General features: G+C 36.3%; 1 protein-coding gene across 1 annotated transcript; it reads left to right on the top strand.

Moving 5' to 3' along the window:
• Positions 1 to 2275: 2275 nt before the first annotated feature.
• LOC121378913 (soluble calcium-activated nucleotidase 1-like) lies at positions 2276 to 8295 on the top strand. Its single transcript, XM_041507298.1, has 3 exons — positions 2276 to 3031; positions 4938 to 5141; positions 6398 to 8295. Exons 1-3 carry the CDS (start codon positions 2371 to 2373, stop codon positions 6766 to 6768), a joined length of 1236 nt encoding a protein of 411 aa, XP_041363232.1. The 5' UTR covers positions 2276 to 2370; the 3' UTR covers positions 6769 to 8295.
• The last annotated feature ends 5721 nt before the right edge of the window (positions 8296 to 14016 follow it).

The following is a 14016-nucleotide window of genomic DNA, read 5'->3' as shown; positions in this document are numbered from 1 at the left end:
TAAACATTAACCGTGTATTCTTCTTCGGTGCCAGCTATAACTGGCTATATACACGGCCGTACAATGCAGTTTAATCAGGTCGCTAATTCTACACATAGGCCTACGACAATATGTTAACAGTGAATTAGTATTTAATTTATTCAGTGTCTAAGGCAAGAGGAATAAATAAATATATACAAACATATATAGCAGGTATGAATGCTGGGAATTTTTAGACCTGTACGGGGTGCAACGACAAAACAATTACGCTTTCAGTACGATTCCGTACCCATATATGGTTTTCCAAATTGTAAAGTAGTATTGCCTTGAAATTGAAAGAGGTCGATACAATAATATACCGAGAAACAATAGGTTATGCTAACTATGCAGCATTACAATTGAGACGAAACTTGAAATAATAAGACAACTCATAGATGAATTTCCCGCATCTCAATAAATGAACAGCTAGGGAAAATGCTACTATGTTATCAACTGCCCTGCTACCCATCTTGTAAACAATAGCACAGTTCTGTTGGAATATGGATACAGCAAAAAAAAGTTTGTTAGCTAAAACAGTTATTAAATCGCTTAAAACTATAAATTATTTTATTGTGTTTAATGTATTCTTTATTCTTATCATTGGCTTTATTGTATTAATTTTTCTTATCATTGGCTTTATTATTACTGGGTCACAAGACTGTGTTTATATACATATATAATTTTATGTACATCATATATGTAAGCACGGTAATAAAGCATTGTATCGCATCGCATCGCATCGTATTGTATTGTACTCCTACTGAGTTGACATTTAGCTAGGTCACAACTTTCTATTTTCTTAAATTTTGCGGGTAGGTAGGCCCAAATCCTCATATTTGTCTGAAGCTACCCTTGTCTCCAGGCATAGGCGTACGAGATGGGGTTAGCGGTATCCCCCTCTACTGGAACAAATCTTCGAATTCGGAAAAAAACAACGATGAAGACAATCGAGCAAAATAAGCTGGCCACAAACCTTTTCATCATTTGTTTGGAAATTAATGCTAATATGCACAAATGTTGTCATTCAAATTCGGGAATTTTCTTTTAATTGGGGCAAAAATCAGCCCCCCCCCCCCCCATCATACCATAAAAAAAAATGGAGCAAGCACGCCCATGTATCTCCAGGGTCTACTCGTCTGGGGTGGGAGCTCTACATTATGCTATTTGAGATAATCAGCTCCTAGACCCCCCCCCCCCCCAGAGGACCTTATTGGTCGCTACCTGCCACGGAATGTCCTGTGGGTGTGGGTAATTTTTGACATGCTCCATCAGAGGGGCGGGACGTAGCCCAGTGGGACAGCGCTCGCTTGATGCGCGGTCGGTTTAGGATCGATCTCTATCGGTGGCCCCATTGGACTATTTCCAGCCAGTGCTCCACAACTGGTGCAACAAAGGTCGTTGTATGTACTATCCTGCCTGTGGTATGGAATGGTGCATATAAAAGATCCCTTGCTGGTAATCGAATAGAGTAGCCTATGAAGTGGTGACAGCGGCTTTCTTCTCTATATATCTGCGTGGTCCTTAATCATGTTTGACGCCATATAACCGTAAATAAAATGTGTTGAGTCCGTCGTTAAATAAAATATTTCCTTCCTTCTGCTTCCATCCGAGAACTGTTCAAACACGCCTGTCGTGGGAACAACTTCTCACTTCGCCAGAGAGTTCTGTCCATGATAGGCGGGATGTCCTTGGCTGGCTGCTCTGGCTGTTCTCCAGTCTCTGGCGTGGTCATCTCAGTAGGAGTAGTGGAAGGGAAGGGAACAATATTAACGTGCCCACATCTTTACGGTTCGGGCACGCCCACCATGGATTTGGGTTCTGGTGTAGTGGTGATGATTTTCCTTGTCTTGCCTTCTTTAGGGGCCACTTAATCATAATGGACTCTCCTCTAACTGCCGTCGAGGTTCTGTACGATCGAGTAGGCTCAGGGTCCATGGGCTTGGAATTAACGAATGGCTTCTCATTAATAAGCAGGAGCTGGAATCTTAATCCATGCCTCAGTTGTATGTCGGCTGTCTGTATAGCCTAAATATTATTATACGACAACCGGGCATATAGCATCAGCCTGAAAGAAAAAAACTAAAAAAACCCGCAGCAAATACGATATTTAATAATATGAATTATAAGCATATACATTTGTATATTAATATTAATGTAACATCCTATAGACTTTTTATTTTAATTTTGAAGATATAATACAAATGTATTTAAACCAAACAATCGACGTATACATTATGTGCGAATCTGTAACGTTCAATATGGCCGCAAGAACAGGAAGTAGTTGGTTTGTAGACTAAATAGACACGTTGTTAGGCTGTTTTGTGTTTTATGTCATGATTTTGACATCTGTAAATGCTAAAGAAAGCATTCTCGATGAGTCTGCCATCAAATGAAGAGGAACTAGATATGATATCGGCCAGCTACCCGTCGTCTGTGCAAGAATGGATGAAAGCCATTCGTCGTCCCACGCCGTACAGAGTGGGCAATGCCAAACTGCATTTGAAAACGAGAACTGTACTTTACACAGCCTTGTTTACCGGGGCTATACTTATTCTCTTCATTATGTTTATACCACGGACATCGAATATAGCATGCAATGACTCGATGGTGGATTACACTCACTTATTGTTAGGTGTACCTTTTAACAACACGTATCCATTAACAAAACCTACAAAGGTCCAAGGAGGGTTCATGTACAAAATTGGTCTTATTACAGATCTAGATACAAATTCCAAAAGTCATGAGAAGAAAAACATTTGGATTAGTTATTTTAGAACTGGAAATCTGACAATTTCGGATGATAATAAGAAACTATTATGTAATTTGGAACAGCCTATTGTTCTCAGTTCCTCGCTGTCTCAAGGTGGTAGGGGTATGGAGTTGTCGGACCTTGTTGTTTTCAATGGTAAACTATATTCCATTGATGACAGGACAGGTGTTGTTTATGAAATTCTTAATGGCATGGCAATTCCATGGGTAGTACTTCCTGATGGCAATGGAAAACATAACAAGGGTTTGTATATATGAATCATAGTCACTTCGTACCCAAGTCATTTCGTACCATGCTGCCTGGTCATTTTATACCCTAGTCATTTCGTACATTGGTCATTTCGTACCATTGCAAAAAGTCATTTTGTACCCTAGTCATTTTGTACCATTGTGAAAAGTCATTTCGTACCCCAGTCATTTCATTCCAGTATATAGAAAACGAATTGACTATTGCATAAAAGCAGTGGGTTTTGTTTTAAAACTTTATTTTGACAGTTTGAAAACCAGAACACGTTATTGTGCAGCATATCGTTATTGATACCCATAATACCTGTCAACTGTTATTTCCATTTTACCTGACAAGAGCCGTATATGATATTTACTACTAACTGCCAACTTCGATTTTGTGTGAAATGACTCCAGATAATTAGTCAAAAACAACAAAACAATATAATGGACCAACAAAATATTATTTATTTATTAGGTCTTCTTTTCAAACTTGCTTATTTGCATCTTATTTGTTTAAGAAATAAACAATAACAGCCATTAAAACATTAACTATCTTACTGATTGCCAAATTAGCCAATTGCTAAAGTTTATACAAAGTGGCAATAATTTTTAGTCTTTTGCTGATAAAATATCTTAAATTAACCACAAATTTGTAATTTAATGTTATTTTGTAAAAGACATTACCGGGGTGATTGTTATAAATTGTTATACCATGGTACAATGTGACTTTCAGTTATGGTATGAAATAATCAAGGTACGAAATGACTAGGGTATGAAATGACTTTTTGCAATGGTATGAAATGACCATGGAACGAAATGACCAAGGTACGAAATGACTTTTTGCAATGGTACGAAATGACCAGGGTACAAAATGACCAAATTAGGTACGAAATGAAAATGGTACGAAGTGACTAGCAACCGTATATATAATATAAATCTGTCTCATTTGAGCTTATAATGTAGTATTAATTACTAGTAATACTCTGTGTTTTTCACAGCTCTGTTTAAGCATGTCAGCCTTCCCTGCTATTGTAGTTTGCTGCCCTATACCCTTATTTTTCTGTTCCCCTCTTTAATTTGCTGCATCCTACTAGTATTATATTTTACAGCACCCAGCTCCGCTATTTAAAAATGCATACATTTTTCACACGCTGAACATTTTTTATTAGTCTGTACACTGGACATCAAAGGAAACAAGCCATGATCACATGAGGATGTGTACGGAAATGCAACCGACTAAAAAATTTCAATAGCTTACGAGTTACCGTAATGTAATTTAACAGTGTTTTTAACCACCTCTATTGTGTCCCATCCATTTGTATGTTTGGTACACACCATAAAAGTTATAATCTCTGTGTGAAATAAAACCAAATTTGCCACCACGGTCATTCTGTCTATTGTGTCCACTGACTCTTGTCTGATATTTTATTCTCAATTGCAGATTTAAGTGGTCGTAATTGATGATTTTCACTTACTGGTAGTGTTCATCATTAAAATCATTAATCTTGGGTGTCAAATAATATATACACCACCTTTATAAAAACAAATCTACTTTTTATCAGTTGGAGATATTAATGTGATAGATTCATACAAAGAAATTTAGAAGATAGAAATAAAAAGAACAGAAATTTGTTATCCGGTAATCAAAAGCAATAACATTATGTTAAAACACATTTCAAAATTTGCTTACCATATATATCTTATTATATATTATTAGCCGATTCTTGAATAGGCCAACCCCTTACGCAGTTTTTAAAATTCAGTGGTGTGTGTGGAATATTAGTTGGAAGTGTTACTATTTTTATTTATAACATGTTTTTCCCCATTTGCAGGTTTTAAAAGTGAGTGGTGTATGTTGAATATTTATGTTTAAAGTGCTACTCTATACATTTTATCAATAATAGGTTTTGCTACACTTGCAGGTTTCAAAAGTGAGTGGGCGACAGTGAAGGATCAGAGGTTATATATTGGTGGTTTAGGTAAAGAATGGACATCAGTGACAGGGGAGGTAATCAACCTTGATCCTCAGTGGGTCAAGTCGGTCGGCCAGTTTGGTGATGTTCGACATTATGACTGGCACAATAAGTACAATGTTCTGAGGAAGAAAACAGGAACCCTCTCACCAGGTATTATATATTATACAGATCATGTCAGTTAACGTAGAAATGACCTTTTGGAGAAAAAGTGGATCACTTCTTTGAAATTTTTGTTAATATTTTACTCATTGTCATAACCCATGACTAGTGTTTTATACCATCAGACTAGCAAGTATTTATGCTCATGATGCCAGACAGCTATGGGGTTGTGCGAAATATCCTTGCCAAAATATAATATTTTTCTTTATTATTACCATATGTTAAAGCTAAATTTTATTAACATCAACATGCATATCATCTCTGAAATTAATATACCTATGTACTGTTTTAGTTTTATTAAAATCTAAGTTGGACAAGCAAAAATAATTCTTAAATCCCACATTGTAGGCATAATACAAACAGTAACTATTGACTCAGATTTGACCAAATAATTTCTTACTGCTGATAATGTTAACATTTTCTAATAAAACTAATCTAAAACAATTTTGTCAGTTCACTAAAAAGATGTGATATTTTGCATTTAATTTACATTCAAATTTTGTTGTCAAATGACATTTTATTATCTAGTATTATTAGTAGAATTTTGTGAATTTTGAAAATGATTAATTCCATAGCAAGTGGAGTTTTTGAAAATTCTATAATGCCTGCATACAACCTAATCTACATGTAGATATGAATTAACACAACATACACACTAGGCAAACAAAATTCAAGTTTCAAAATTAATTTAAACCACACTAAAATCCCAAAACAGTGTGTCACATACATGTAGTATTTAGTAATAAATATTAAAAATATCTTTAAAATTGTAAATATTTTAAAAACTAATGTGAGCATTTATTTTATATCTGCTTAAAATCATGTAGCATCCAACATGTCAACAGACAGCATACTATTGATATCGTGTGTATTTGTAGTATATTTCAGCAGGATGCTTGTAGTGCATCCCCTGCAATTAAGAAAATGACCACAGCCAAAAAACATGCTGTTGAAAAGAAACATAATATACTAGTAGTTCAAGGCAAAAAATTGCCATGGAGAATTAAAAACTCCACAGCATTGTCGATTGCCATGGGCAATTGCAGGAGTTGTAGTGTATTGCTCATTTTGGAATTTAATATACTTTTTCTGTGGTAATTTCAGTAATCAGCATTTTGTATATCTAGATATCTGATAGTAGCTATTCTAATAGTATGCTTTGTAACCTGCCCTGCATTCACTTAGTTTAGAGACAATGGGATTATATGTGTCATTTAAGTAAATGAAATGTTTTTGGTTTTTTTTAGGCTATATGATTCATGAATCTGGCGTTTGGAGTGATGTCCATCAGAAATGGTTTTTCCTTCCTCGCCGAGCCAGTGAGCATAAGTACGATGAAGTTTTAGATGAAAAACGTGGGACGAATTTGTTAATTACGGCAGACAAGTATTTTAAAGACATTCATGTCACCCACATTGGGGTGGCCACCCCAACCCGTGGATTCTCCTCATTCAAGTTTGTGCCTGGTACCAGGGACACAGTTATTATTGCTTTAAAATCAGAAGAGAATGCAGGAAAAATTGCATCCTACATGTTGGCATTTACTATACAGGGAGATATTATTATGCCTGAAAAACTAATTGGTAATGTTAAATATGAAGGGATTGAATTTATTTGATCTAAGCACATTTAACAACTCTGCTGATTTAGTCTGTACTTATGGTGTCAGAAATGTGAGATTAATTTTCTCATATTATCATACAGTGATATCTTCCATGTTGAGCAAATCTAAAGGTGAGGATAATGAAACTTTCTTAGACACCTGTTTGAGAATAACGCCTAATGAGATTTATGGTATCCAGGGCTAGCTCTGGCACTCACCAAATTCGCCAATTGCGACTTTTGAAATCGGTAGGTGAATTTTATTTTAGTTTGGCAAAATAATTTCATGTAATAATTGACATTTTTTAGAAAATAACTGACAATTTTGACAATTTTTGAAGTTTAATAGACAATTTGGCAAATTGTTTTGCTCACCCCGAGCTAGCCCTGGGATCACAAAGCGATCTTCCATGGAGGTGGGAGACCGAGTTAAAGACATCTGAAATAGATAGCAAAGCCAGTCAAATTATTACTGTAACAGATTATTCTATGACAGTTAATCTTGCAAGTGCCATAAATACTTAAAATAGGATTGGGTTGGTATAGATGTTAAAATTGTTTTTCAACCTTTTTGTTTTGTTTTGGTTCTTGAGGATAATTTAGAAATGGAAAACTTCACTTATGTCCATTAGATACCATTTTTCTTAGAGCTTGTTATTAGATCTCCAATTGCCTAGTAGCCACGACTTGTTGTAATTGTTAGTCGTAGAATTTTGAGTTAGGTCATGGAAAATTAGGGAAATGATGATTATTTCCACGCACACACACACACACACACACCTTCACACCCCATCTGAAACAGACACAATAAGAGATCAGCAATTCACGATGAAATATTGGAATACATGCAGATTATGTTGATGACTTAAGAAAAATTATTTAAAATCCATTTGAGAAAGTATAGATATTAAAAACATGTATCACCATTCATTTCACAGTGTACATATCTAACCTGTTCTATAGTTTAAATCTTAATACAACTGAAAGTTGTTGCAAGATCAGTTTGCAATGGCATTTTTTATTATTATAGGGTATTGTGTACATGCAAGTAGCTCGAGTGGTGTAAGTAGACCACAGATACCTGCAATTGAGTTTCATACAACTTCACATAATGAATCTGGACTGTTTGGTCCTGTTTGTGGTGCAGTATTTACGTACTCTGGTCAAGTACATGTTTTACTCACTTGTAATATTATTTTTGCCTCTTTTGCCACTCAGTATTGCTCAACAGACGTGTCAAATATCGTGCTCATACTGTTAAAAGTGTGAACAGTTGGCATTTATGGTCATTTTTTGTTTTGTGGATCTGTAAATATTTCCACAAATTTAATAAATTAACATTGAATAATTCACTATGCATAATTATATCTCTTTAAAGGTTTTATGTATTTACAAACACTGCTATTTACAGAACACTTTTATTAAAGGTAGACTAAACTCCAACAAGAGCCTTATGTGTTGGAAAGATGCATACCCGGACCACCAACACATACTGACACTTTAACAAATGAAAAACGCGTACTTTTAGAATTAATAAAAAACCGTGATTATTCCTGCTAACTGGAGGCAGCCATTTTGTTTCGTTTTTGTGACGTCCAGTGGTATAGCTTGGGGCGAAGTAACGTCAGCTCAGGTCCAACTTCTCTATTATGCAAATGCTCTAATTTACGACAAGGCGCTTCACTTTCATCAACCTGACTTGTAAAACAACATAAATGACTTGATAGTATAATAAACTATTTAACTAAATATATTTCAATTTGCATCAATATAACGAAATGGAGTTATAGTATTTTTTTCTTTGAAAAAATGCATATTATTAGGCCTATTGGTAGGATACGTTCGAGCAAAAACTACCACTCACGATACCCAAGTGATAATTTTCTTTTCTCTGGGACTACATAATTGGTCAGTTTTGTGATTTTAGATGGGAAAGTCTACTTAATCAAGGGTTTTACAGAATTACATACAGTAATAAAGCTGGCAAAGTCCATTACGATTTGAGGTTATCACACAATACCCTGTGATCTTAATAAAAGAGGCACGCCTTTTTAGTGTGTCTAGACACAGTGTCTAGGGACCGTCTAAATATACACCTGCCAATCAAGAACCACAGGTACAGGCCACGGAAAGAAAAGGCCAATTAAGCAAGAAAACACTCCGACTATTATTTCAGTACGTGGGTTAATTTATATACAAAATATAATACAGTTATTTCAACACTTTGACAATGGTGGTTTATTTTGTATTGAAAAATAAACCACATATACATGTTTTTGTGTTACCGGTATAGATTGCTATGCATCCGCAAAATCAGGTATGTTTCGTTTCTTCAGTTCGAAGACTAATTCCTGATGTGACACGTTAGGTATTACATAACCATCAGCTCGCCAGAGGGCATGTTCACTGGGATGGTACAAAATGGCTGCGCCCGTTACATATAATAGCCGCCACATTTTTCCGTTTTATTAATTAACTATACAATTATACTTGTTGATATTAAGCAATAATGTGCATTATGTATCGTTGAATATGCACACCAGTCCAAAAGCCTTGCTATAGCATTCCTTTAAGGGAAAATTGTTTGTTCATAATTTTATCAGAATATGATGTAAAAAAGAAAAAAGAAAGATCAGCTGAAGGCCGAAATTGACATGTTTTAATATTTCAACTGACCTATGGCAAATTTCACTATAAAGCTCTCTTTTTGTCTAAATTATAAATTGGTTAAATACAAACTTGATATCAAAGGCACAAGCATTTGCTTTTGTTATTGAAGGCTGGAGTCAGTAGATGAACAGGTCATAATTCACACATTATATTAAGAGATTGGCACTCGGAAAGTGGCTGATTGAAGATTAGTATACAGAATATTTCCAAATTTGACTTTATTTAATACTGAGTTTATGGCAGATTTGCATATTTGTCCCATGCGAGAGAATGCAAGTTTGGGCTCGATTTGGCTCAATCGGTTGAGTGCTCGTCTGAGGTGCTTGTGTCACAGGATCGCACCACCTCAGTGGATCCATTCAACTGATTGGGTTTTTCTCATTCCATCCAGTGCACCACAACTGGTCAAAGGCTGTGACATGTGCTTTCCTGTGTGTTGGAAAAGTGCATAATAAAAGATCACTTGCTGCTAATGAAAAAATGTAGCAGGTTTCCTCTGATGACGTCGTGTTAGAATTACCAAATGTTTGACATCCAATAGCCGATGATTAATTAATCAATGTGCTCCAGTGGTGTCATTAGACAAAGCAAACTTTCCTTGCTAGTCTTTTTGCATTGCAATGTGAGACTGCAAAATGCACAAGTTTAGTCAATTAGGTCCAAGGTTTACAAACCCCATAAAAACATGTACTTGTGATTTTGTTTTTGTTTCCACTATTGCCACTAATAAAAAAAAATATTAATATATTTTTGCTATCATTACCACTTACTAATTTATTATTTCTATGTGTTTGTGAATATACATATACATACGTTATTGAAAAACAGAATAATATACAAGACAAAATACAGTGAAAGCCCACAACGCCGGACCCTCTGTAAATCAGACATTTATTACAGTCCCCCTTAAAATAGCAGTACGGATAATAACCTCTAACTGGAAAATTCTTAAAATTGGTCACGTGGGTGTCCAGTTTAGAGGGTTTGACTGTACAATACGTTTTGAAGAAATCCAATTTATCGTTATATATTTATACTTTTCATAAAGTGATGTTACAAAGCATGTCGGTATCTGCATGGAGTAGCACGATATTTGACAGATATTTATTACGTTCTTGTTTTGTAACTTCTGCACCACAAAAACAGGCTGGTGTAACAAAGACTTCCATCTGATTAACTTATCTTTTATTGATGACAAACGACATTTTATGTCTGACATTTAGTAACTTGGCTAGTATTGAAAATTTTAAAATAGGCTTTTCATTTATAAATGCTGAATGTGTTATGAATTAAATACATGTAGTTACTGCCTGTGATACAAATTGTACATAATCTTATGTTATAACATGGTATGCTTATCATAAGTCTAAGATGTATGTTATGTATCTTATGAAAATAATAAGCACTGGGGCTGTGCAACAATTTACTAATCCTTGAGGGTGGAGGTATTATGTTTGTATTCAGAATACTTTTAAAATCATTAGAATGGGGAGGGGGGAGGGGGGGGGGTGTTACATAAATTGTCTGATTTGGCTTAATGTAATTGTTGCACATTCTCATTGTTTGCATTTTAAAATCCAAATATATTTTTTGGATATTTTAATTACTAGAATTTGCATAATGGAATGACACTAATTAATGCATCAGGATGTTTTATGATAGCAGCGAATAGAAAATGTACCATATAGAATACTATCCATTAAATGTTATTATGTGGTGTATTTTGTTGTTTTTATTTATGAGGTGTGTGTGGAGGGGGTATACTTGATGGTAGTTTTAAATCAATCTAATTAGAATTAGTTTCACTATTACATGTGGATCTAACAGCAGCCCATTGGAGCTCATGTCCAGTTGACCATTCATTCGACCAATCAAAACCTTACTTGCAAAATCATGCCAATGATCTGAAACAAATTTGAAAAGATTCGGGATTATGCCGAGGGTATACAGAATAATTCGTGTGAATTACGAAGTATGCCGGAAACTAATTGCAATATAAAATTTTATATAAAATTCGTTTCAAGACGGGAAAAAAAACGTGATGGTATAGCCATAAAATCTGTTTATACTAGTATACAATCCAAAGTTTATTATTGCACTTTTCCCCCTGTTTTTTCAATGTTGAAATAGACCAACAAGTTCGCCTATTACATAAATAGTCTCGCGCGATATTTTTAGAATTTGTTTGCTCCCGAATAATGTTATAAAAGGTGAAGTGTAATTGGTCGATCAATTTAATATTTAAATTGTTATTTATAGATGAAATGTCACCTGGACATGGGAGTCCATGCAATGTTGTTAGATCTACTGGTAGACCCAGTAGAACTAATTTTAATCAGATTGGTTTTAAATATTAAAATGAATTTCAGGTTTTTCCCCACACCCAAAATCCAGGCCATTGACAACATTAATATGTATCTGCATGTGCTATCCTTCATGTGGGGATAGCGGTAATAAGAGCAAGATTCCTCTCTCACAATACCTTGACATGCTTTATTGTTGTGAAATGTTTACTTTATATATACTACTCAAAAGAATTTAAGGGTCAAAAATTTATAACCAAATAAGTTTCAGAGTGTATTAGATTGATGATGTAAACTACACCAAATTTTTTATTTATTGTTCCATATTTACAAAAACCCACAAATAAATGTCACTGTATACAAGAAAGTCACATGACATGCTGTCAAAGTTGAAGGTTGTCAAACATGGATTTTACACATTAGAACATTCATTTAATAGTGTGTGAATCCACCCCTGGCGCGAATACACTCGACACATCGTTGCCTCATGCTGTTGATCAGACGTCTGAAGAACTCTTGGGAATGGCCTGCCACTCTGCCATAAGAAGTTGACCCAGATCATGAAGGTTGGCCGGAGGGGCATGGTTATCCCGAACTCTCCTGCCTAATTCGTCCCAGGCGTTCTCTATTGGGGCCAAGTCAGGCGAATATGCTGGCCAATCCATCCTGGCGATACCTTGTTGTCTGAGAAAGTCCGTTACCACCCTGGCGCAGTGGGGTCTGGCATTGCCATCCTGCAGAACTGCCCCGCCGCCAATCTGCTGATTTCGAACAGAATTCGTTGCTTGGTACCGTTGCCACAGTCGGCCAACGACACTCTGACTGACACCAAGTCTCAGAGCAACATTTCTTTGTGTATTGCCATCCTGAAGCCAAGCAATAGCCCTTCCTCGATCTTCGATAATCAGTTGAAGTTGTACCATTGTCGAATTTGGAGTGTGCACCGTACACGAACGCAAGCTCCAATTATACGGAAATTCAGCATTGGGAACATGGAATACACATGCAAAGCGTGCAAATGAAGCGCTTTGTGAAAAAGCAAGTTATGGGCAGACCTTTTGCTTTCGCCCTAATTTACGTGCAAATGTAAGCATGTTTTCGCCATTAGAACTAGTCGACAGTGTCAATGACAGTGGATTTTAATTCATTTATGGGTTGCTTAGACCCACTTTCGTCAAAATGGAACAATACCATGCGTGACATTATGGTCTAGCTAATATAATTGACATTCAGAAAATATCGTCTGACCCTTAAATTCTTTTGAGTAGTATATAATAAAGTAAAGTTAAAGCCAAACAACTGTTTTATTGAGTTGTACAGTAGTCAAATAATATGAGATTATGACTTTTTAACAAATGTTTTTTTTATCCCACTGCCCCCTTTCGTTTCACTCCTTTGAATTCCATCTCATTTCTTCCCGATCTGGCAACTCCTATTTTTCAACTTCTTTCGCAGTCGACCGGCCTCGGTGGCGTCGTGGTTAGGCCATTGGTCTACAGGCTGGTAGGTAATGGGTTCGGATCCCAGTCGAGGCATGGGATTTTTAATCCAGATACCGACTCCAAACCCGCAAGGCTCAATTCAATGGGTAGGTGTAAACCACTTGCACTGACCAGTGATTCATAACTGGTTCAACAAAGGTCATGGTTTGTGCTATCCTGCCTGTGGGAATCGCAGATAAAAGATCCCTTGCTGCTAATCGGAAAGAGTAACCCATGTAGTGGCGACAGCGGGTTTCCTCTCAAAATCTGTGTGGTCCTTAACCATGTCCGATGCCATATAACCGTAAATAAAATGTGTTGAGTGCGTCGTTAAATAAAACATTTTCTTTCTTTCGCAGTCCACCTCCACATCCCAGTCCTTGTCTCTCCAACTGAGACAGGTGCTTGTCTCTTGTGACTATCTATGCCACACACCTGCCAGTCTCCATCAGTGTTTAGTTGTGAGCTTAGTCTGGCCACTTCGGGGAGTGTTCAGTAGTTACTCCCGACATTGTTAAGAGGCACTTGTAACCACCTACTATGCACCCCTACTATCGGCGGTCATTAGTGTCGTGGGTCTGACCAGCTTTATTAGCGGCAGAGGACGCCAGGTGGGTGCAGGGAAATACACAGACTGCACCCGTGGAGGAAGTCGAGACAGGTAGGTGTGGACAGCTCAGAGGACAGCGTGAGGAAACTGACAGAAAGAGTCGAAACAGATTGAAATCGTGGGAGAAATTGGAAAGTTTTTTTATATTAAGATAATGAGAATGATAGGCAAAAGGTGATAGATGAAAAAGATGAATGTGT

The sequence above is a fragment of the Gigantopelta aegis genome, chromosome 8 (assembly GCF_016097555.1).
Source record: "Gigantopelta aegis isolate Gae_Host chromosome 8, Gae_host_genome, whole genome shotgun sequence".
In the NCBI taxonomy this organism is placed as follows: Eukaryota; Metazoa; Mollusca; class Gastropoda; order Neomphalida; family Peltospiridae; genus Gigantopelta; species Gigantopelta aegis.
The sequence above is the reverse complement of the archived record's forward strand: the minus strand, read 5'-3'. Positions and strand labels throughout refer to the sequence as shown.